The sequence below is a fragment of the Salvia hispanica genome, chromosome 1, assembly GCF_023119035.1.
Source record: "Salvia hispanica cultivar TCC Black 2014 chromosome 1, UniMelb_Shisp_WGS_1.0, whole genome shotgun sequence".
NCBI classification, from domain to species: domain Eukaryota; kingdom Viridiplantae; phylum Streptophyta; class Magnoliopsida; order Lamiales; family Lamiaceae; genus Salvia; species Salvia hispanica.
The window spans coordinates 15,304,936-15,326,058 of NC_062965.1; the positions used below are offsets into that span (position 1 = coordinate 15,304,936).

The window sequence follows — 21,123 nt, forward strand, 5'->3', positions numbered from 1 at the left end:
TAATAATACGAAAACCAATACCTTCTAATAAGTTAAAGCAATCTATAGTCAGTTCTATAATCTCATTATTACTTGTATAGATTTTAGTAAGTAATCACCAATATATTATAGTACTTGGTTTTATCAGTATAGAAATATTAGTCTCGTTGTGATACAATCTAGTGTTACACTACACCTCGTGTCATCAATCATACAATACAGTGAGCGACTACAAAATAGGCATTGCAATCGTTCAAGATAGATTATCCACATCCATCTAAGTTGCTAGTACTATTGACTTTTCTCTACATGGAACCAGCCCAGTGGCAGATTCCGGGGGGCGGGAGGGGTTGGCCGCTCTCTCCGACCGTCGGAGAGGCTAAAAATCCCATGGAGTCTAGCCGGAAAAAAACATATCTGCCTCCTTCGTGTGTAAAACTATATTTGCTTTCAATGTATATCATAGAATAAAATTTTGTAGCCCAATGGTTTAACTTTTAGTCTTTCAACTAAAGGTTTATGGTTCAACCATCAATAAGAACATATTTTTTCTTTTCTTTGTGCATTCTTTATTTTAACAATTCATATTTCTTTCTTATTATCAATATAAACTCAAATACTACTACTTTAGTATATTACATTTGTATTTTAATTAAAATCAGTTTTATTGATATTGTAATGAGGACTGATAGTTGAGAGTGTAGCAATTTTTTAACTCAACTAATTATAACAGGAAAATCAATTAAATAATATGTATAAATTTTGGGTGAATATTAATATGTATGTACAAGCTAATGCATCTTATTGACAATTAAGCATATTCTTATTTTATTGGGTATATTTTATTTTGCGATGAAATTAAAAATAGAGTATAATGCTATTTTTTTTACACAATATTTTTAATATTCTGGTAAAACATGTACAAGTGATTAACTCAGCTTTTAAGGAATAAAAGGACTATTTATTTCATTATTACAAATTAAATTAAATTAAATTATATTTAACGCTATTAAATACTATTAAAATTATGCCTCTTTATTTTCGGATTTTGGATCCGCAATTTGAATATTTTTTGAATTATGAGTCTACCGATCACTTTACAATACTATAAGAATGATCCATTTTTAATTTGTATGATACCTTTGACGAAGATTACTTTAACCTTCTCTCCATGACAATTCATTCGTATTTTACATCTGGTCTTCTAGCTAATTTCCACAGTCAAGCTTGTTATCTAAGAATGTCTACTGAGGGGCGTGTTCACCCTTGAAGAATTGATCATATTTGGGTCTATTTCTGAAAATTCTTGGTGTTTGGTGAACTCAATAAATAATGGCTAGCCCGCACTGTTCATATGAAATATAGCATATTCATTTTTTTTTCAAATTGGTAAGATTTGCTATCTACATTCATTTGTGCGAGCAACAATGCCCCCATATCTAGCAAACCCAAATCTATTGATAAGAAATAGAGCAAAGTGATCACGTTCTAATGGTGTCCAATTTTTTTATGAAGGCCATAACACTATTTGGAATACGCTAAAAGCATAAGCAGATTAGTTTTTCTAAAATCAATAGAATATAATGTGAGTACGTAAAGGTTCGGCTACCAGACTTATGCTTGGAGCTCTCATGAAATGGATGCCAAGAAAGAAGATGCATTTGTTGGTATATGTAACATCTATCAAATCTAATAAACTCCTTTCGGATATGCAGTCTCATACCAACATATCCCTAGAATCCCTCTCATTCAAGTGTGTTTCAGTTCATTCATGTCCCCTTCTGCTCTATGTATGTACATTTGCACTGACATCGCTCCCTAGTTTTACCCTAAAACGTTACATATAATTTACAGATAGTTATCGGAATAAGTTTAAATTTTGGGCAATAAAACACTATTACCATGTTTGGTTGACAGGAAAGTAAAGTTGGCAAGGAAAATGATTCATGAGAAAATGAATCCCGAGAATATGATTCCTAGTAACTTTACTTTCCTGTGTTTGGAAAATATCAAGATTTTAAATTTATATGTTAATTTAAACACTAAACTAAAAATATACTTATTACTTTTTTATTTATAAAAAATAATAATAATAATATAATTTTTTTAATAAATTGTTAATTATAAATAATAATAATTATATTATTATATTTATTATATAGTTTAAATATGGATTGTCCACCATAATATATAATGATATAATTGTAAATATAGTTACATAGAGTATTATACTCATTTACTATAATAATAAATATGATTGTTATTATTATTATTATTATTATTATTATTATTATTATATTTATGTATATTATAATTGAATAAATTTTATAATTCAAAATTTCAATACGACTTTATTGATTAATTATTAATTTATAAAATATACTAATAATTATTTATTATACGATTTATATTATATAATTATATTTTAATTATTTAATAAATTATGAATTACTATTATGAAATATTATAAAATATAGCTATAATTACGATAATTTTCATCGTAGTTATTTATTATACTGAAATTAAGTACAATAATTTATACTTTTAAATTATTTTAAAAATACTATAATTAATAATAATAATAATAATAATAATAATAATAATAATAATAATAATAATAATAATAATAATAGAACTATACTATATTACATTAAATATGTAAGAATCCTAAAACTGGAAATAATAATACCTAAGAATAGTTAGGATTTAAAATTCTGGAAAGTTGTATTAACTTTCTTTGTTTTCGAATTTTGATTACTTTCCCAGTTTGATTAAAAATCAAAATAAACATAAGAATTTAAAATTTAAAAAATCAAATTACTTTCTCAGATATAATCATGACAACCAAACATAGTCTATTAACTTTTTAATCTGGGAGCAATATTCACCGTAACATTGTTATTTTATATAGTTGGTGAAATTTTTTTATACTGAAGGCTACACAATTAGACAAATCAATTTGTTGGTCACCAATTTAGTAAATGGTGTTATGAAAAATGATAAAAACTTGAAGTTGAAAACTATTTTGCAACAACTAAAAATTTAGAACATGACATATGATTAATAATGGGAGTATTATACTCTCTTTATCCTTTAAAAAAATAAAATATTTTTCTTTGAAATGTTCCATTAAAAATGAAATGTTTTTAAAATAAAAACAACATTATCTCTATTTTTTTTTCTTTTCTCTTACTTTATTATGTCATTTTCATTAACTCGCAAAACAATATTGTATATTAGTGAACTAGTGTAATTTATAATTGCGATTTTGCATTACTTTTCTTTTAGATAGGTCATAAAAAAAAGTCAACTTTCTATTCCTATAGAGAATAAATCCTCATTAATACATTCAATCACACCTTTCTTATACATATACACTTTCTAATTTTATTTAAAGTAAATCATCATTAATTCATTCAAGTATCTCTTCTTATACACTCAACATATATAGTAGTACTACTAATATTGGCTAAAATTATCGAGCATCATTATTTGTGACAAATTTTGAAGGTCAAAACAGTAAAATAAACAAAAATAGATGCAAAATTACAAAAATACCATGGTCCAAAAGGGTGTGAATGATGAGGCGGCACCCCAAAATTAAAACTTGAAAAATTCTGTGCGCCACTTCACTGACCGCCACCAGTTTCCCGCTTCTAGCTTCACTACTATAAAACCCTCCATCCCTTCCATTGCATCTCCCATCAATTTCTCTCCATCTAAAATCTCACTCTAGGGTTTCCAGATTTCCTCTCCATCACCATGAAATCCAGAGTTGGTAGCAGCGCTCTCGGATCACCATCCTCATCACCATCGGTGGCGCCGGCGTATTACAAGTATCTCAAGCCTGGAGAGCTTGCTCAGCTCCGATACTCGAAGATCAACGCTAGATCCAAACAAATCAGCGCTCAGGCTCTCCTCGCTCTGTACCAACTCGGATCTGATTCCGATTCGTCGCTTCCGCAGCCGAATTCTACTGGTGTGGCAATGGAAGCAGTTCCGTGTTTCAATTTGAGGGCCAAGGGTTTCCCAAGGTGCCTGATGCGCAAAAAGCTTTTGGCTGTGGCGCCGGTTTTTACCGAGACCTAGCCGTAAATCGTCTCTCCCTGCTGTAATTTTATTGTTTATTGCATATACAATAAGCCTAAAATTCTGTTTTTGCTAGGGCTGTTTAGATGTTTTTCATTTTCTATTTGTAATTGACCACACAGAAGTGTAGAAGAATATGCGATGAATAAAACGATAAAATTTTTGTTTTGATCACTTGTGATGCTTATGCAAAATCATTGCTCTTGTTTTGGAAATTAGATAGGATAATGATCCAGTTTGACAAAACCCTATGGAATCTAAGGTGGATGAGTTACTTGCTGGTAATTAATTAATTTCTATGAATTAATTAGCTTAAATCTATATAAATTTCTTACTCTGTTGGATTTGATTCTTGTTTTGCAATTTATTACCATTTCCCACCTGCAATTACACCACCATCGTCGTGAGATTTATGATGTGTGTAGTTTCCAGATCTTCCAAATCTACCATTGGATTTTTGACACTGTTCTTTGATGATTCAATGAATACAGTATGACTGAACATACGTTTGCAATTCAATTATTGCTGGTTGATATGGGTAGTTTCTAAATCTTGCACTATAGAGATCTATTATATAGCATACATGAAGTGATATAGTGTGCATTAAACAGTTTGTTTCTTTTATTGCTTCTTGAATTTATTTACAGTTCCAAATCTACAATTGGATTTTTGACACTTTTCTTTGATGGTTCAATCAATGCAGCTTTACTGAACATTCATTTGCAATTCAATCTCACTGGTTTAATATAGGTAGTTTCTAGTTCTTACAATATAGAGATCTAGTATATAGCATACATGAAGTGATATACATTAAACAGCCTGTTTCCTTTGATGTAGTATACCTTTAGATTATTTGACAATTTCCTTTGATGTACGTTTGCAATTCAATTCTTGCTGGTATGATATGGTTTGTTTTAGTTCTTACAATATAAAGATTTAGTATAGAGCATACATGAGTATATGTACAATCCAGTACATATACTTGCAATTCAATTCTTGTTGGTTTGATGTGAGTAGTTTTGCTATTCCTTCAATGGTGGATCCAATTCTTACTATATGGAGTAGTAAGATCTAATTATATAGGATACATGGGAATATGTACAATCTAGTTTAGGACATAAGTGTTGAATGAAATGCTTCAAATCTCCACAATCCACCTGTTTGTAAATTTCTGTTATTGCATTTGAATTCGGATTGTTCAGAAATAGACACATGATCAGGTTGCACAGGAAAGCATACAATCAAACAGAGGGAAGAAGAAGTGAAAAAATGACATTGTACATGAAATGTGAGTAAGATGGCTTATGGTTACAACACAGAATGGTGTTTCTCTTGTTTAAGAAGGCGGCGGAGAATTACAGGGAGTTTGTATTGCTGAATAATAGTATTATAGCGCAATCGAAAATGGAGATTGGAGAAAGACGTGGAGCTCAGGATAAGGCGTTGGCTCCGGCAACAATCTCCAAAATCTCTCCGGTGATCTTGGCCTGACGCCTCCTGTTGTAAACTCTTGACAGATTCTTCTTCAACTCGGATGCATTATCAGAGGCACTGCTCATGGCACTCATCCTGGCAGCAAGCTCACTCGCTAGCGACTCCTGCAACGATCTCAAGATCTGACTGTTCAAGTAGAGTGGCAGCAACGCATCCAGAATCTGCACAGGATCCTGCTCGAATTGCAGAATTGGGGAGAAATCAGTGGTTTTAGTCCTCACAATATCTCTCTCCACTGTCAGCTTCCCTTCCTTGGTTGTGAGCCTGAAGAACTCATCCTCCGCAGCATCAACGCAGACTCCATTGATATCGCAGATCTCTCCCTTGGGCGAGAGCGGGAGCAACGTGTGAATCACAGGATCCGACTTCACCAAGGAGACAAACTTGGTGTAGAGAAGCTCGACCTTGTCCACCTCCTCACTCACGAACAGCGAGAACACATCATCCGCGATCGCCTGCGCCTCCTTGGCCGTCGGGAGATTGCTGCCTTCCAGGAACTTATCGACTGGGATGTAAGGCCTGCGGAGGAAGTAGGAGTTCCCTTTCTTCCCAACGCTGATCACGGTGTAGTCAAGGCCGAGCGCCTTAAGCTCCTTGATCCGCAAGTCAGCCTTCTTGATGATGGCATTGTTGAACCCACCACAGAGACCGCGATCGCCCGTGACCACCACGAGGGCGACCTTCTTGACAGGCCGGACCTTGGTGAGGGGGATGTCGATGTCGTCCGTGAGGAGCTGCTCGTTGATGTTGTACAAGACTTCAACGAGGGTCTCGGAGAAGGGGCGGGCATTCACCACGGCCTCTTGAGCTCTCCGGACCTTGGCGGCCGCAACGAGCTTCATTGCCTCGGTGATCTTCTGCGTGTTCTTGACGGAATCAATGCGGTCGCGGAGATCGCGGAGGCTGCACTGGATTTGGGTGGTGGAGGATCTGCATGGAGGTGTGGAGGAGTTGGAGCTCGGGAGCTGGAACGGGGCGATGAAGGAGCGAGAGGAGAGCTTCGACAGAGAAGGCATTGTAAGGTTGGAGGAAGACATGCTTATGTTGAAGCTCTGCGGCTATGGAGGGAAGTGAGTGAGAGATTCTGGTTGTAGCCTTATCTCTGTGAGGGTTGATTTTTTCAGTTGAGAGTTGTCCATTGAAATGAGAGGCTGAGGGATACCTATTTGAAGATAAGGGATTTTACAAAATAATGATATGTGGGCACCAACAAAATCTCATATTTTCTTAATACCTTTCATATCTAAATAAATACTCCCTCCGTCCCATATTTGGAGTCACTTATTGTTATGGTTCGGATTTTAAGAAAGAGTTGAAGTGTGTAATAAATAAAGTGAGATGATGGAGTTGGTTGAATGTGAGTCCCTTTTAATTTTGATTTTTGTTTTGATTTATTTTAATGTAGATAATGACATTTTTATGTAATTTTAATGAAGAATGGGGTAAAATTGTATGACCAAATATGGAAAATTCTAAAAGTAACTCTTAAAATTTTACGAACTTTTATGGCAAAAAATGACTCTTAATCTGGGACGGAGGGAGCACTACCGATTGCTAGCCCAAGAATATACCAAAGCACAATCTCAAGTTGCCCACTAATCAAAATGGGCCAGAAATAATTAATTATCCTAATATGCTATTTTGGTTTGGTTCTCAGTAATTGCCCTATTCACTTTTATGATTCATTTTTATCAACAAAGATACCAAATTTCTTAAAACCTGTACCAATTAACTACTCTTATGAAATAATTAATGAGGATCACAACGAGTGGTTCATAATACTTTTTAGGAATCAACTATGGTCAAAATTAAAAAAGGAAACACTACACATACTTGGATGAAAAGAATATTTCATGTTATTTTATGCTTTACAGCGTAATACCTCATGGACTATCATTTCACCCGCTCAAATAGTGGAGAACTATCATAATCAATTGACGAACAATGGCATCATACATTGCCCTATCCGCTTGCACTCCATGGAGTAACAAATAGTCGTGCATTTAAACGACTTCATCAAAATTGCTATTAATCCTATAATGGGGAATAATTGATGAATTATGAAATAAAAAAAATAATTTTAATAAAAAATAAATCTCAGAGGATGACATATGATAACTTTTGAGGGACAGAAGAGTCCATGAGGCGCACCCCAAAATTAAAACTTGAAAAATTCGCTGCGCCACTTCACTGACCGCCACTATTTTCCCGCTTCTCGCTTCACTACTATAAAACCCTCTCTTCCTCCCACAATTCATTTCCCAATTCCCATCAATTTCTCTCAATCTACAATCTCACTCTAGGGTTTCCAGATTTACATCACCATGAAATCCAGAGTTGGCTCATCATCGGCGGCGCCGGCGTATTACAAGTATCTCAAGCCGGGAGAGCTTGTTCAACTCAGATACTCGAAGATCAACGCCAGATCCAAACAAATCAGCGCTCAGGCTCTGCTCGCGCTGTACCGACTCGGATCTGATTCCGATTCGTCGCTTCCGCAGCCGCGGTCAACTGGTTTGGCCATGGAAGCAGTTCCGTGTTTCAATTTGAGGACCAAGGGTTTCCCGAGGTGCTTTATGCGCAAAAAGCTTCTGGCTGTGGCGCCGGTTTTTACTGAGACCTAGCCGTAAACCGTCTTTCCCTGCTGTAATTTATTTTTCTACTGCATATACAATGCTGTTTTGTTAGGGCTGTCTTGGTATTAGGTGTTTTTCATATTCTATTTGTAATTGACCACACACAAGTGTAGACGAATATCAGATGAATAAAACGATATACAAATTTTTTATTTTGCTCTCACATGCGAAATTATTGCTCCGGTTTTGGAAATTAATCGAAATATTAGTCCAGTATTGATAAAACTCTCTGGAATCAAAGGTAGATCTGCTAGTTGCTGGTGATTAATTAATTTGTTATGAATTAATCAGTTAGAATCGGTATTAATCTGCTACTTTGTGGATTTGATTCTTGTTTTGCAATCGATATAGTTAATATAAATTTATTTCTGTTTGTTGGATTTGGTTCTTGTTTTGCAATCAATTACTTAATATTATGATGCAGCCCGTATTCAGTTGCAATTACTCCACCATGGCTGTGATATATGCATTAAACGGTCTGTTTCTTTTTTTGCTCCATGAATTTATTTAGAGTTCCAAATCTACGGCTGGATTTTTGACACTTTTCTTTGATGGTTCAATCAATTTAACTTTACTAAACATACGTTTACAATTCACTTATCACTGGTTTGATAGGGTAGTTTCTAGTATATAGCATACACGCATTAAACACTTTGTTTCTTAATTGCTCCTTGAATGAATTTACAGATTAGGAACTTCCTAATCTACCACTGGAATTTTGACACTTTTTTTATTGTTCAGTCAATACAACTTTACTGAACTTGCATTTGCAATTCAATTCTTGCTGGTTTAGTATTTGCAATTCAATTCTTGTTGGTTTGATAAGAGTAGTTTACTATCCCTTCAATGGTGGAACTAGTTCTTACAATATAAGATCTAATGAAGGGTACATGGGAATATGTACAATCTAGTTTAGGACATGAAGAGCCAATACTTAAATTTAGATATTTGTATATACCTTGTTAGTTATTCCCATAATTTGGATATGAGAGTTGAATGAAATGCTCCTATAATGCTTTAGATTTGAGTTATGTGTTTGAAAAGCATACAATCATAAAACAGGGGAGAAGTGAAAAAATGGCATTGTACATGAAATGTGAGTAACATGGCTTATGGTTACAAAATAGAATGGTGTTTCTCCTGCTTGAGTATATTGCTGAAAAATATTAGTATTACAACACAATCGAAATCCGAGATACAAGAAAGATGTGGAGCTCAGGATAAGGCGTTGGCTCCGGCAACAATCTCCAAAATCTCTCCGGTGATCTTGGCCTGACGCCTCCTGTTGTAAACTCTTGACAGATTCTTCTTCAACTCGGATGCATTATCAGAGGCACTGCTCATGGCACTCATCCTGGCAGCAAGCTCACTCGCTAGCGACTCCTGCAACGATCTCAAGATCTGACTGTTCAAGTAGAGTGGCAGCAACGCATCCAGAATCTGCACAGGATCCTGCTCGAATTGCAGAATTGGGGAGAAATCAGTGGTTTTAGTCCTCACAATATCTCTCTCCACTGTCAGCTTCCCTTCCTTGGTTGTGAGCCTGAAGAACTCATCCTCCGCAGCATCAACGCAGACTCCATTGATATCGCAGATCTCTCCCTTGGGCGAGAGCGGGAGCAACGTGTGAATCACAGGATCCGACTTCACCAAGGAGACAAACTTGGTGTAGAGAAGCTCGACCTTGTCCACCTCCTCACTCACGAACAGCGAGAACACATCATCCGCGATCGCCTGCGCCTCCTTGGCCGTCGGGAGATTGCTGCCTTCCAGGAACTTATCGACTGGGATGTAAGGCCTGCGGAGGAAGTAGGAGTTCCCTTTCTTCCCAACGCTGATCACGGTGTAGTCAAGGCCGAGCGCCTTAAGCTCCTTGATCCGCAAGTCAGCCTTCTTGATGATGGCATTGTTGAACCCACCACAGAGACCGCGATCGCCCGTGACCACCACGAGGGCGACCTTCTTGACAGGCCGGACCTTGGTGAGGGGGATGTCGATGTCGTCCGTGAGGAGCTGCTCGTTGATGTTGTACAAGACTTCAACGAGGGTCTCGGAGAAGGGGCGGGCATTCACCACGGCCTCTTGAGCTCTCCGGACCTTGGCGGCCGCGACGAGCTTCATGGCCTCGGTGATCTTCTGCGTGTTCTTGACAGAATCAATGCGGTCGCGGAGATCGCGGAGGCTGCACTGGATTTGGGTGGTGGATGATCTGCATGGAGGTGTGGAGGAGTTGGAGCTCGGGAGCTGGAACGGGGCGATGAAGGAGCGAGAGGAGAGCTTCGACAGAGATGGCATAGTCAGATTGGAGGAAGACATGCTTATGCTGAAGCTCTGCGGCTATGGAGGGAAGTGAGTGAGAGATTCTTGTTGCTGCCTTATCTCTCTCTGTGTGGGTGGATTTTTTCAGTTGAGAGTTGTCCATTGAAATGAGAGGCTGAGAGAGACTCATTTCAAGATAAGGATTTTACGAAATATACATGATATGTGGGCACCAGCAAATGCCATAATTTTCACAATAGTTTTCATATCTAAATAAAAAACCAATTGCTTAGTTGCTTTTTAGAAATGAAATATGGTCGAAAGTAAATAAACCAGACAACAGAATACAAAGCAGGAATCATTTCCATATATGAAAGGTGGATAAAAATAATACTGATACTAATGTATGCTTTACATCGAAATATCTCACGAGCTATCATGACGGACAATGGCTTCATACGTCGCCTTATCCGTGTGCACCCCATGGAGTAACAAATAGTCGTGCATCTTGACAACTTCATCAAAACTGCTTTTATTGCTGAGGTTTGTGAGCAGAGTGGTATAGGTAATAGAATCAGGGGTTAAGCCCTGATGGAGCATGAGACTCAAAATCTGGCCGGCATGATCAAACAATCCGAATCTGCATAGGCAGTTAATCATGATATTATATGTGACCGTGTTCACCAAGAAGCCCATTCTTCTCATACTCGTGAACAAATCAAACGCTTCCTTGAGTCTCCCTGTACGACAGTGGGAACTCAACAACGTGTTGAAGCTTATGGTATCAAACATATTCAGCGCCTTCATCTCATCTAGCAAAGACATGGAGATGTCCATAGATTCTTCATTGCAAAAACCATTCAAAATGGAATTGAGGATTACCAAATTCGGCTTGTACACCTTAACCATGTCTGTGTATGCCTCAATGGCGCTTTCCATTTTGCTTGCTTTGCAGTATCCATCAATCATAGCACTATATGTGACCGTGTCTGGTAGGAAGCCTCGAACAAACATTCTGCAGAGGAGTTGCTCTGCTCCAGATATATCATTGCTTCTGCAAAGATAGTTCATGAGAATACTGTGAGAGAAAGCATCTTCAACAAGGTTCATATCTATTATCCAGTTCTGAACTTTTAGAGCTTCATTGACATGACCATTCCTGCATAATCCATTTATCATCATAGAATGCGTGACTTCATCAGGGTCTACGCGATTCTCCATCATGTTTGATAGTAACAGTGAAACTCCACTGATATCTCCTTCCATCCATAGCCAGTGGATTAATGAAGTATAAACGACAGCATCCGGAATCATACTATTTTCAACCATTCTATCACACAGCCTGTATCCCTCCTCCAAGCACCCCTTTCTCGAATACCCATCAATCACTGTGGCATAAGTTCGTACATCAGGCTTCACACCCTTCTCGATCATTTTATCTAAAATATCTTCAGCCATTTCAGGATTACCTTGCTTGCAATAACCATTGACGAGAGAGTTGTATGTAACAACATTAGCAGAGACGCACCCCCTTGACATTTTTCCAATATTCTCAATAACCTTCTGCGCTACGTCAAGGTCATCAGCCCTAGAAGCTCCATCAATAAGCATATTGAATCCCACTACATTAGGCAAAACTCCAGCCTTTATCATCCTATAAAAAACTGACAAAGCCTCCGATAGGTGGCCTTCTTTACAAAGCGCATAAATTAGCAGATTATAAGTATTCACACTCTCATAATACTCATAAGAAACCATTTTTCTGTACATTTCCCAAAAGCCAGCAACATCACCTATCTTCAATAGGTGGCCCAAAAAATTGTTCCAAGCATGAATCGACACACGAATGCCTCCTATCCTCGATTTCTTGATAACCTCGTACGCATCCTGAGTTGCCCCAATCTGTGTGCAAGCCCTAACCAATGCATCAGAAACAGCCCTACTCGGAGATACTCCAGCAGAGCTATGAATCAATGCTTCTAAAACCTCCAAAGGTGAATAGCCTTTGGATATCATCAATTCTTTCATCAAGCACAACGCATCATCAAAGTTCTTACGTTCTACCATCACATGAATCAGAATACAACACGATTCTAGTGAGCACGAAACAGTGTCTACTCCCCCCACTTGCTGGTAGAACTCTAAAAGTAGACACGGAGAGCTGCGGAGCTCTTGAAAAATGCGCGTGAGTAAAGTAGTTGTGAGACTTGAAGAAACTTGGTCCAAGAATTTCCATTTCTTCTGGCTTATGTTCACACAAATAGCCTTGAAAATAATATCTTCAGCACCAGGTGGTGTGAATTTCTTACAAAAATGCAGGCCCCTGACTAGAACACTTCTCCCTTTTGATTTGAATAGGGTAAATAACATAGAAAGAGTGAGCTGCAGATCATAGCATGACCTATCCTATTCCAAAAAAGAAAACCTCATCAAAATCAGGCAATACAAAATTGCTTGGAACATAAAAATAAATGAAGAACACAAAATGAACCAAATGATATTAAAAATTGGAAGATTAGGAGATTCACAAATTATCCAGCCCAGTAGTGAGAAATAGGGGGTTCGGAAAAACTTAGAAAAATTGAAAATTCAGTTTGAACTCATAATATTTGGAGAAGTCCCAAATTACTACACGAATTCAAGAAAATAATCTACCAGATAAGTTTGAGCATCACGTAAAGCCAATTACTTCGAAATACCCCCAATTCAAGCCATAAATTCTCGGCCCCCCTCGCAAGCTCAATTCATGAATAACTTTCTCCTACTTCAATCTTTCTAATCAATCCTACAATACAAGAGAGTAAGATGTAATATCAAAATTATTACCAATTTTGAGGCGTGAACGGCGCTGGAGAGCCGGAGAGCTTGGTTTCACGGTGAGGGAGAAGGAAACCGATGAGTGTGGCGCGAGTAATTGAGAAAATATTGATGTGAAGGGATTTGTTTAAAATTTTCTACATGGGCTTTTCTATTTTCTCTCATTTCTTATGATTATAATTTCATCAAGGCCCAATCATGATTAACAGAGGTGGCCCAAAACTTCTTTTTAAAATTTTCTACATAATGATTTATTTATACATAATAAATGGGCAAATGATTTTTTTTTTGTTCAAATTATGGTCGCATAACTTAAAAAAAAATACTCCCTCTATTTGCGAATAAGAATTTTATTTTTTCATTTTGGTCTGTCCGTGAATATGTGTCCCGGTTGATTATTACTATAAATGGTAAAAAGGTCTCGCATTCCACCAAATCACTCTACTCACATATCATTTAAAACTAATATATACACGTGAGACTTATATTCCACTAATTTTTTACCACCCACTTTTCTTAACATTTCTTAAAATCTATGCTGGAATGAAACGAGACTCCTATTCGCGTACGAAGGGAGTAGCTCATTACTCTCTTCGTCCCACTACAATTGATAAATTTCACTCAAATACAAGATTTAAGAAAATGATATTTATTGTATTAAGTGGAGAGAGAAAAAAATGAAGAAGGAATATAGAGAAAAGTATAAGAGAATAAAGTACGAAAGAATAAATATATTATTTTTTGTTAAACGTAAAAACTAATAGGAGTAATCTATACTGGAACAACAAAAATAAAAATGCTATCAATCACTTGCCGTTGGACGGAAATGGTACCATATCATAGAGTATATATTTTCTCATACTAAAATCAATATATTATTATTTTATTTTTTGATAAAAATAGGCTCAAACTAAAAGATGGTGAGCAAGAGTTCAACAACACCATTAAAAAAAACAAATCTGCCAACATTTTGCACCCATTCTAGAAGTGAAAAACGACTCATAGCTAAAAGTCTAAAACGAAATTTACTTTGACTCATTTCCGACTCCTAAAAGTAAGATTCTAAGCTGAATATCATCTTCTTTCTATATTGTAATTTAACGCCAATCGCCTTTTAACATAGGCATGGGCCGGGCTGAGCCTTAACCGGGCCTTGACCAGGTGAATGTGTGACTAAACTTGTAAATTGTTTAATAGTATTAATACAGCAACGCTAACCAATTGAAGTAAAAAAATTAGTTATTCCTGTTCGGAATCCATGCGAAACAGGAGAATAAAAAATATAATGACTATATTTTTAAAAGTAAATAAACAGATAAACATAAGGATGAAGGATCACATGGCTTCTTCTAAACAAAATTAATTAATAAAATAAAGTTCCAAGTTGACATTTGATTTGTTACGTGTGAGCAAGTAAGTGGGAAAAAATAAAATAAAATCATAGGCATTTACTAATGTTAAAATATAACAAGAATTATGAAATTATTAATAATACAGGCCATATGATCTTTATGTTTATCAATAAATTACATGATTATTTTATTTGCATAAAATACCTGAAAAAACTAATAAACTGGAAATTTACCACCTTGATTGAAAATTCTTTATAGTACTACTATATTTTATTAAGAAAGAGACCGTTTCAATCATAAAGAGGCATTCTAAACCGTTTTAATTTCATTTAAAAATTTTTACATCATCAAAATGACATCATTTTAATTTCACCTTAAATTTGATTGCCACATCACAATTGATTTGGAGAAAAATCTAACTTTTATAAAATTCAAACAAATCAAAAGTTTTTGTACTTATAGATTGAAAAAATGATCATGTGCAAAACTAGAATATACAAAAACACTATTCTAGAAAACATAGCTCTATCTGCATGTGTTTGTTCATATGGTAACTTTAAAGAAGCTCAATTAATTAAGAAACATGATTCCATATGGAGATCATTTATTCATGGTACTACCAATTAGTTTTAAGTTGATAAAGTCTAAGCAATATATAGAAAATTGTTATGAGATGGAGAAGTAAATATTGTTAAAAAAGGCCAAAATTTAGATTTAGGGCTTTCTCCATTTAAAGAATAATGCAAACAACCCCTTGAATGTGACACAACAATGTGTTCCATTTGCAAAGCTCTCTTCATCCTCACAGTGCTCTACTTCTCCTCACTCTCCGCTTTCGCAGTAGACGAAGCAACTTATGTTTCCGAGCTTTCTTTCGAATACTACAAAGGCTTTTGCCCTCACGCGGAAAACATCATCAGAGAGCAAGTCCAGCTTCTCTACAATCGCCACCACGCGCACACTGCTTTCTCCTGGCTCAGAAACGTCTTCCATCATTGCGTTTTCGAGGAATGCACAAAGAGACATCTTTCTACATCTTCAATTGTATATTTTTTGATGATCTTTAATTTTTTGTTGTGTGTGTTTTTTCATATATAGTCATGTGATGCATTAATGTTGCTTGAGTCAACGAGGAGGGAGATGTCCGAGAAGGAGGAGGCAGACGGGAGCTATGAGATGAGGAGTTTTAGGTATGTCGAGAACATTATCCGGGAAGCCATAGAGAGGGATTGTCCCGATGGTCTGTGAGGAACGGCCAGTGTAATCTTGCAAACGAGCTAATTTATCGACTAAAAATATCCATGTCAGTGTGTGATATGTCACCTCTTTTGTTTGGATGTTTTGGTAAGATAAGAACAAGGATGTTGGCATGTTTGATTTTTTTGTGTCGTATATGATAGAAATCTCTAGGGTTTCATCAGGAGACGATATTGTTGTCTATGTTGGAAAAATATAGGATATATGTAGGAGGAGTAATTTAGTTTGGAGGAAATATTTGAGAGGAGAATGGGTGGAATATGTGAGAAATGATTTAGGAGATGTTTTGATGTGGGGAAGAAAGGAACACTCAATTTCTCAAACTTTCTCAACTCACTCAACTTCTCAACTTCTTCAACTTGTTCAAAATGTTACAACTCTCCCCTATTTATAGGGCTTCACTTCATATTCTAGAATTCTCTACTAGAATCTATAATATTTTATATCTAGATTTTTTCTACATAAAAATCTAGATATTTTCCTAACATTCTAGGAAATTCTACTAAAATATCTAAATATTTTAATACATCATAATTCTAGAGAATTCTACAAAATATCTATAATCTAGAGAATTCTCTTAAAATATCTAGATATTTTAATACATACTAATATCTAGATAATTCTACTACAAAATCAAGTTTAATTATTTATTCCAACACCCCCCCTTAAACTTGATTTGTCATTCCGAGCAACATCCTGATCTTGATAAAGTCTTCGTACTTGAGGGGCTTTGTGAAAATATCAGCAACTTGATCTTGCGATTTCACATACTCGACTTGGATCTCCTGATTTGCAACACAGTCTCTGATGTAGTGGTAGCGGGTGTCGATGTGCTTGCTTCGGTTGTGGAACACTGGATTTTTGGATAGCGCAATCGCCGACTTGTTATCCACACAAATAGTTGTTGGCTCCTTTTGTGGCCACCCGAGCTCCGATAATAAACTTCTGAGCCATACTGCATGACAAACACTGAAGGTGGCTGCCACATATTCGGCTTCGCATGTTGATAATGTGACAATGGGCTGCTTCTTAGACATCCAAGTGAAGGCAGTGTCTCCCATGTAAAACACATATCCACTTGTACTCTTTCGGTCATCATTGTCTCCAGCCCAATCACTATCACTGTAGCCAACAAGTCTATAATCATTAGCAGCTGAATATAATAGGCCATAGTCGATCGTACCTTTGAGATATCGGAGTATTCTCTTTGCTGCCTTGAAGTGGGTAGTGGTTGGATTCTCCATGTAGCGACTTACGAGTCCTGTAGCGTACAATATATCTGGCCTTGTGCAAGTTAAGTACCGTAGGCTTCCAACCAAGCTCTTGTATAGCGTCGGATCCACCTTTTCTTCTTTATCGTTCTTTGATAGCTTGATCCCGCATTCCACCGGTGTATTGATTGGTTTGCAATCCTCCATTTTGAACTTCTTCAGGATCTCCTTTGCGTAGTGTTCTTGTGTGATGAATATTCCATCTTCTCGTTGCTTTACCTCCACTCCGAGGTAGTATGCCATCAGCCCGATGTCTGTCATCTCAAATTCTTTAGTCATGGCCTTCTTGAATTCCTCGAACATTTTTGGATTGTTTCCTGTAAAAATGAGATCATCCACATACAAGCACACTATTAAGATATCATTTCCTTTACTTTTCACATAGAGCGCGTGCTCATGTGGGCATTTGGTGAAGCCGTTATCTTCAAGATATTTGTCGATCCTGGTATTCCACGCTCTCGGTGCTTGCTTTAGCCCGTACAAGGCTTTCTTCAACCTCAACACTTTGTCTTCTTGGCCTTTCACCACATAACCATCAGGTTGCTTGATGTAGACTTCTTTATCAAGAAATCCATTCAAGAAAGCCGACTTTACATCCATTTGATAAATCTTCCATCTATTCTGGGCTGCAAGAGATAGTATTAGTCTAATAGTTTCTAAGCGAGCGACAGGAGCAAATACCTCGTCATAGTCGATTCCAGCTCTTTGGCTATATCCTTTTGCGACGAGTCTCGCTTTATATCTTTCAACTTCACCATTGGAATTCTTCTTGATTTTATACACCCACTTGACTCCAATGGCCTTGTGTCCCTTTGGTAGTGACACCAGCTCCCACGTGTCATTCTTCTCGATGGCTTTGATCTCTTCCTCCATTGCGACTCGCCAATTTTCACTTGTTGTAGCTTCTTCAAAGCTAACTGGTTCACAATCAGCAAAAAGGCAAAGTAAGGTGAGATCTTCTAACCTTTCTGTGTCGTCATACACTCCATCCAAACTTCGTGTGCGTTCTGTGGCTCTTTCATTCAAGAAAGATGGTGGCGAGTCTCTGACAGCTGATGTGGGAGATGTAGGTGGAGTTGTTTGTTCTTGGTGCTCCTCTCCGGTCTGCTCACCTGCTCTTTGCTCTCCAAATGGAGGTATGAAGGTGAAGTCATTGTCTGAGCCGAAATCCCATACTCCTTCTTCATCGAACTCCACATCTCGGCTAATCATGGTTTTCTGCGAAGTTGGATCATATAACTTATAGCCTTTAGTGTTAGAGTCGTACCCGATGAAGATGAATGGCTTGCTTTTGTCATCGAGTTTGCTCCTCGTCTGATCTGGTACATGTGCATAGGCTTTGCTCCCGAACACTCTCAAGTGGGCGATCCCTGGTTTTCTTCCGCTCCAAGCTTCTTGAGGAGTCATTCCCCAGACACTTTTTGTTGGAGACCTGTTAGACAGGTATACGGCGCACGCCACTGCTTCTGCCCATAGCTCTTTGGGCAAATTCTTCGTCTTTAGCATACTTCGAGTCATCTCGACGATAGTCCTGTTCTTTCGTTCGGCAACTCCATTCTGCTGGGGGGATCTTGGGACCGTCAATAGCCGCCGAATTCCGTTTTCTTTGCAAAACTCTTGAAACTCCCTAGATGTGAATTCTCCACCTCGGTCGGTCCTCATTGCTTTGATTTGTAGACCGCTTTCTTTCTCGACGGCAGCCTTGAACTTCTTGAATGCGTCAAATGCTTCTGATTTCTGCTTCAAGAAGTATACCCACGTTTTTCTTGAAAAATCATCAATGAAAAGTAGGAAATAATTATTTTTACCGAGGGAACTTGGCTTGATTGGTCCACACACGTCTGCATGGATTAACTCCAATGGCTTCTGAGCTCTCGAACTTGACTCCTTTGGGAACGGCTTTCTGAAGTGCTTCCCAATTAAGCATCCTTCACAGAGTTGATCGGGGTGCTCGATGGGTGGTAATCCTCGTACCATTTCTTTATTTGATAGCAATTTCAAGCTACCAAAATTCAGGTGCCCAAATCGAAGATGCCATAGCCAAGACTTATCTTTATAACATGCTTGAAGGCACTTCACCACATCATTTTGAACATTTAATAAAAACATCCTATTCTTGGACATAGGCACTTTGGCAATTAATTCATTTTTGCCATCTCTTATTGAAAGGCTATAATCTTTCATGTGAATGTTATAACCTTTCTCTAAGAGTTGTCCAAGACTTAATATATTGTTTCTCATGTTGGGCACGTAATATACGTTAGAAATAAAATCATGAGCTCCATTCTTCAAACGAATTAGAATCTTGCCTTTTCCTTTAACTGGAATTTTAGATTCATCACCAAAGGAGACGTTACCACTTACTGATTCATCAAGCTCCACGAACATGCTCCTATTCCCGCACATATGATTGCTCGTTCCCGTGTCGAGGTACCACATATCATCTTTTCTTCCAGCTTCTCCTTTATAAGCTAGAAGAACTCATCCATTTTCTTCATTCGTATTCTTCACGTAATTGGCCTTCTCTTCAACTTTTGATTTTTTCTCTCTACACTCGGAAGCATAATGCCCATATCTATGACAATTATAACACTCTATTGAAGATTTATCGTACCTCGATTGTGGATTGCTCATTCCTCGTCCTATATTTGGGAACTCCTTTCTTTCTTCATTGTTGGAAAAATATCCTCGTCCACGTCCACATCCATGAGCATATCCTCGACCACGACCACGACCACGATCTTGTCTTTGTCCGCGACCTCTTCCTTGTGGGCCACCACCATTGCTCGAGCTTTCTTCTTTCTCCTTTGGGCTTACTTACAACTTCAGAAGTTGCTCCACAATTTCTTGTTTCTTCTTTTGTTTCTCCTCATATGCTTGTAGCGAACCCAATAAGTGATCGATGGTCATTTCCTCCAAATCTTTTGTTTCTTCTATTGTAACTACTATGTGCTCAAAATTAGGGGTTAGAGAGTGCAATATTTTCTCCATGATTCTAACATCCTCCAATTTTTCACCATTTCTTTTCATTTGATTTGACACCGCCAAGACTCTTGAAAAATAATCCGAAATTGATTCGGACTCTTTCATATTGTAAAGATTTAAATTCCCCTCTTAAAGTTTGGAGGCGTACCTTCTTTACTCGCTCCGCACCACACATGAGATTTGGAGCTTCTTCCACGCTTCTTTGGCGGTGCTTGCACTCGAGATCTTCTCGAAATCGTCGTCCCCTAGAGCTTGGTAGATGAGATAGAGAGCCTTCTTGTCTCTCTTTCTCGCATCTCGCAATCTATCCCTTTGTTGTTGGGATAGATTGGTCTCATCTTGCTGCTCCTCGTAGCCATTCTCCACGATCTCCCAAACGTCGTGGGCTCCTAATAACGCTTTCATCTTGATACTCCAATTATCGAAACTGCTCTTGTTGAGCATGGGGACTTGGAACGACGGCAAGTTAGCCATACTATAGGTAGGAACTTATGGCTCTGGTACCACTTTGTTGGAAAAATATAGGATATATGTTGGAGGAGTAATTTAGTTTGGAGGAAATATTTGAGAGGAGAATGAGTGGAATATGTGAGAAATGATTTAGGAGATGTTTTGATGTGGGGAAGAAATGAACACTCAATTTCTCAAACTTTCTCAACTCACTCAACTTCTCAACTTCTTCAACTTGTTCAAAATGTTACAACTCTCCCCTATTTATAGGGCTTCACTTCATATTCTAGAATTCTATACTAGAATCTATAATATTTTATATCCCGATTTTTTCTACATAAAAGTCTAGATATTTTCCTAACATTCTAGGAAATTCTACTAAAATATCTAAATATTTTAATACATCATAATTCTAGAGAATTCTAAAAAATATCTATAATCTAGAGAATTCTCATAAAATATCTAGATATTTTAATACATACTAATATCTAGATAATTCTACTACAAAATTAAATTTAATTATTTATTCCAACA

At 37.1% G+C, this 21,123-nt stretch overlaps 5 protein-coding genes across 8 annotated transcripts; 2 read left to right on the forward strand and 3 right to left on the reverse strand.

Moving 5' to 3' along the window:
* Nucleotides 1–3,617: 3,617 nt before the first annotated feature.
* Nucleotides 3,618–4,242, forward strand: LOC125202317. The gene has a single exon (XM_048100695.1). It carries the CDS (start codon nucleotides 3,742–3,744, stop codon nucleotides 4,066–4,068), a length of 327 nt encoding a protein of 108 aa, XP_047956652.1. The 5' UTR covers nucleotides 3,618–3,741; the 3' UTR covers nucleotides 4,069–4,242.
* Nucleotides 4,243–5,330: 1,088 nt separating this feature from the next.
* LOC125201050 (ATP synthase gamma chain, chloroplastic) lies at nucleotides 5,331–6,687 on the reverse strand. Its single transcript, XM_048098935.1, has one exon. The coding sequence runs from the start codon at nucleotides 6,597–6,599 to the stop codon at nucleotides 5,499–5,501; it is 1,101 nt and encodes a 366-aa protein (XP_047954892.1). The 5' UTR covers nucleotides 6,600–6,687; the 3' UTR covers nucleotides 5,331–5,498.
* On the reverse strand, nucleotides 5,331–10,593 carry LOC125201051 (ATP synthase gamma chain, chloroplastic). The gene is made up of 2 exons (XM_048098936.1): nucleotides 9,407–10,593; nucleotides 5,331–5,491 (listed from the first exon to the last, which is right to left on the reverse strand). Exon 1 carries the CDS (start codon nucleotides 10,512–10,514, stop codon nucleotides 9,414–9,416), a length of 1,101 nt encoding a protein of 366 aa, XP_047954893.1. The 5' UTR covers nucleotides 10,515–10,593; the 3' UTR covers nucleotides 5,331–5,491; nucleotides 9,407–9,413.
* Nucleotides 10,594–10,799: 206 nt separating this feature from the next.
* LOC125201048 (pentatricopeptide repeat-containing protein At1g11710, mitochondrial) lies at nucleotides 10,800–13,400 on the reverse strand. 4 transcript variants are annotated; one of them, XM_048098934.1, is made up of 3 exons: nucleotides 13,284–13,400; nucleotides 12,251–12,863; nucleotides 10,800–12,079 (listed from the first exon to the last, which is right to left on the reverse strand). In XM_048098934.1, exons 2-3 carry the CDS (start codon nucleotides 12,825–12,827, stop codon nucleotides 10,884–10,886), a joined length of 1,773 nt encoding a protein of 590 aa, XP_047954891.1. In that variant the 5' UTR covers nucleotides 12,828–12,863; nucleotides 13,284–13,400; the 3' UTR covers nucleotides 10,800–10,883. The 4 variants fall into 4 exon arrangements, with proteins under 4 accessions (XP_047954891.1, XP_047954890.1, XP_047954888.1 ...); XM_048098933.1 differs by having other exon boundaries at nucleotides 10,800–11,845; nucleotides 11,927–12,863; XM_048098931.1 differs by having other exon boundaries at nucleotides 10,800–12,863.
* A 1,997-nt stretch (nucleotides 13,401–15,397) lies between these two features.
* LOC125187968 (peroxidase 42-like) lies at nucleotides 15,398–15,874 on the forward strand. Its single transcript, XM_048084671.1, has 2 exons — nucleotides 15,398–15,670; nucleotides 15,725–15,874. Exons 1-2 carry the CDS (start codon nucleotides 15,398–15,400, stop codon nucleotides 15,872–15,874), a joined length of 423 nt encoding a protein of 140 aa, XP_047940628.1.
* The last annotated feature ends 5,249 nt before the right edge of the window (nucleotides 15,875–21,123 follow it).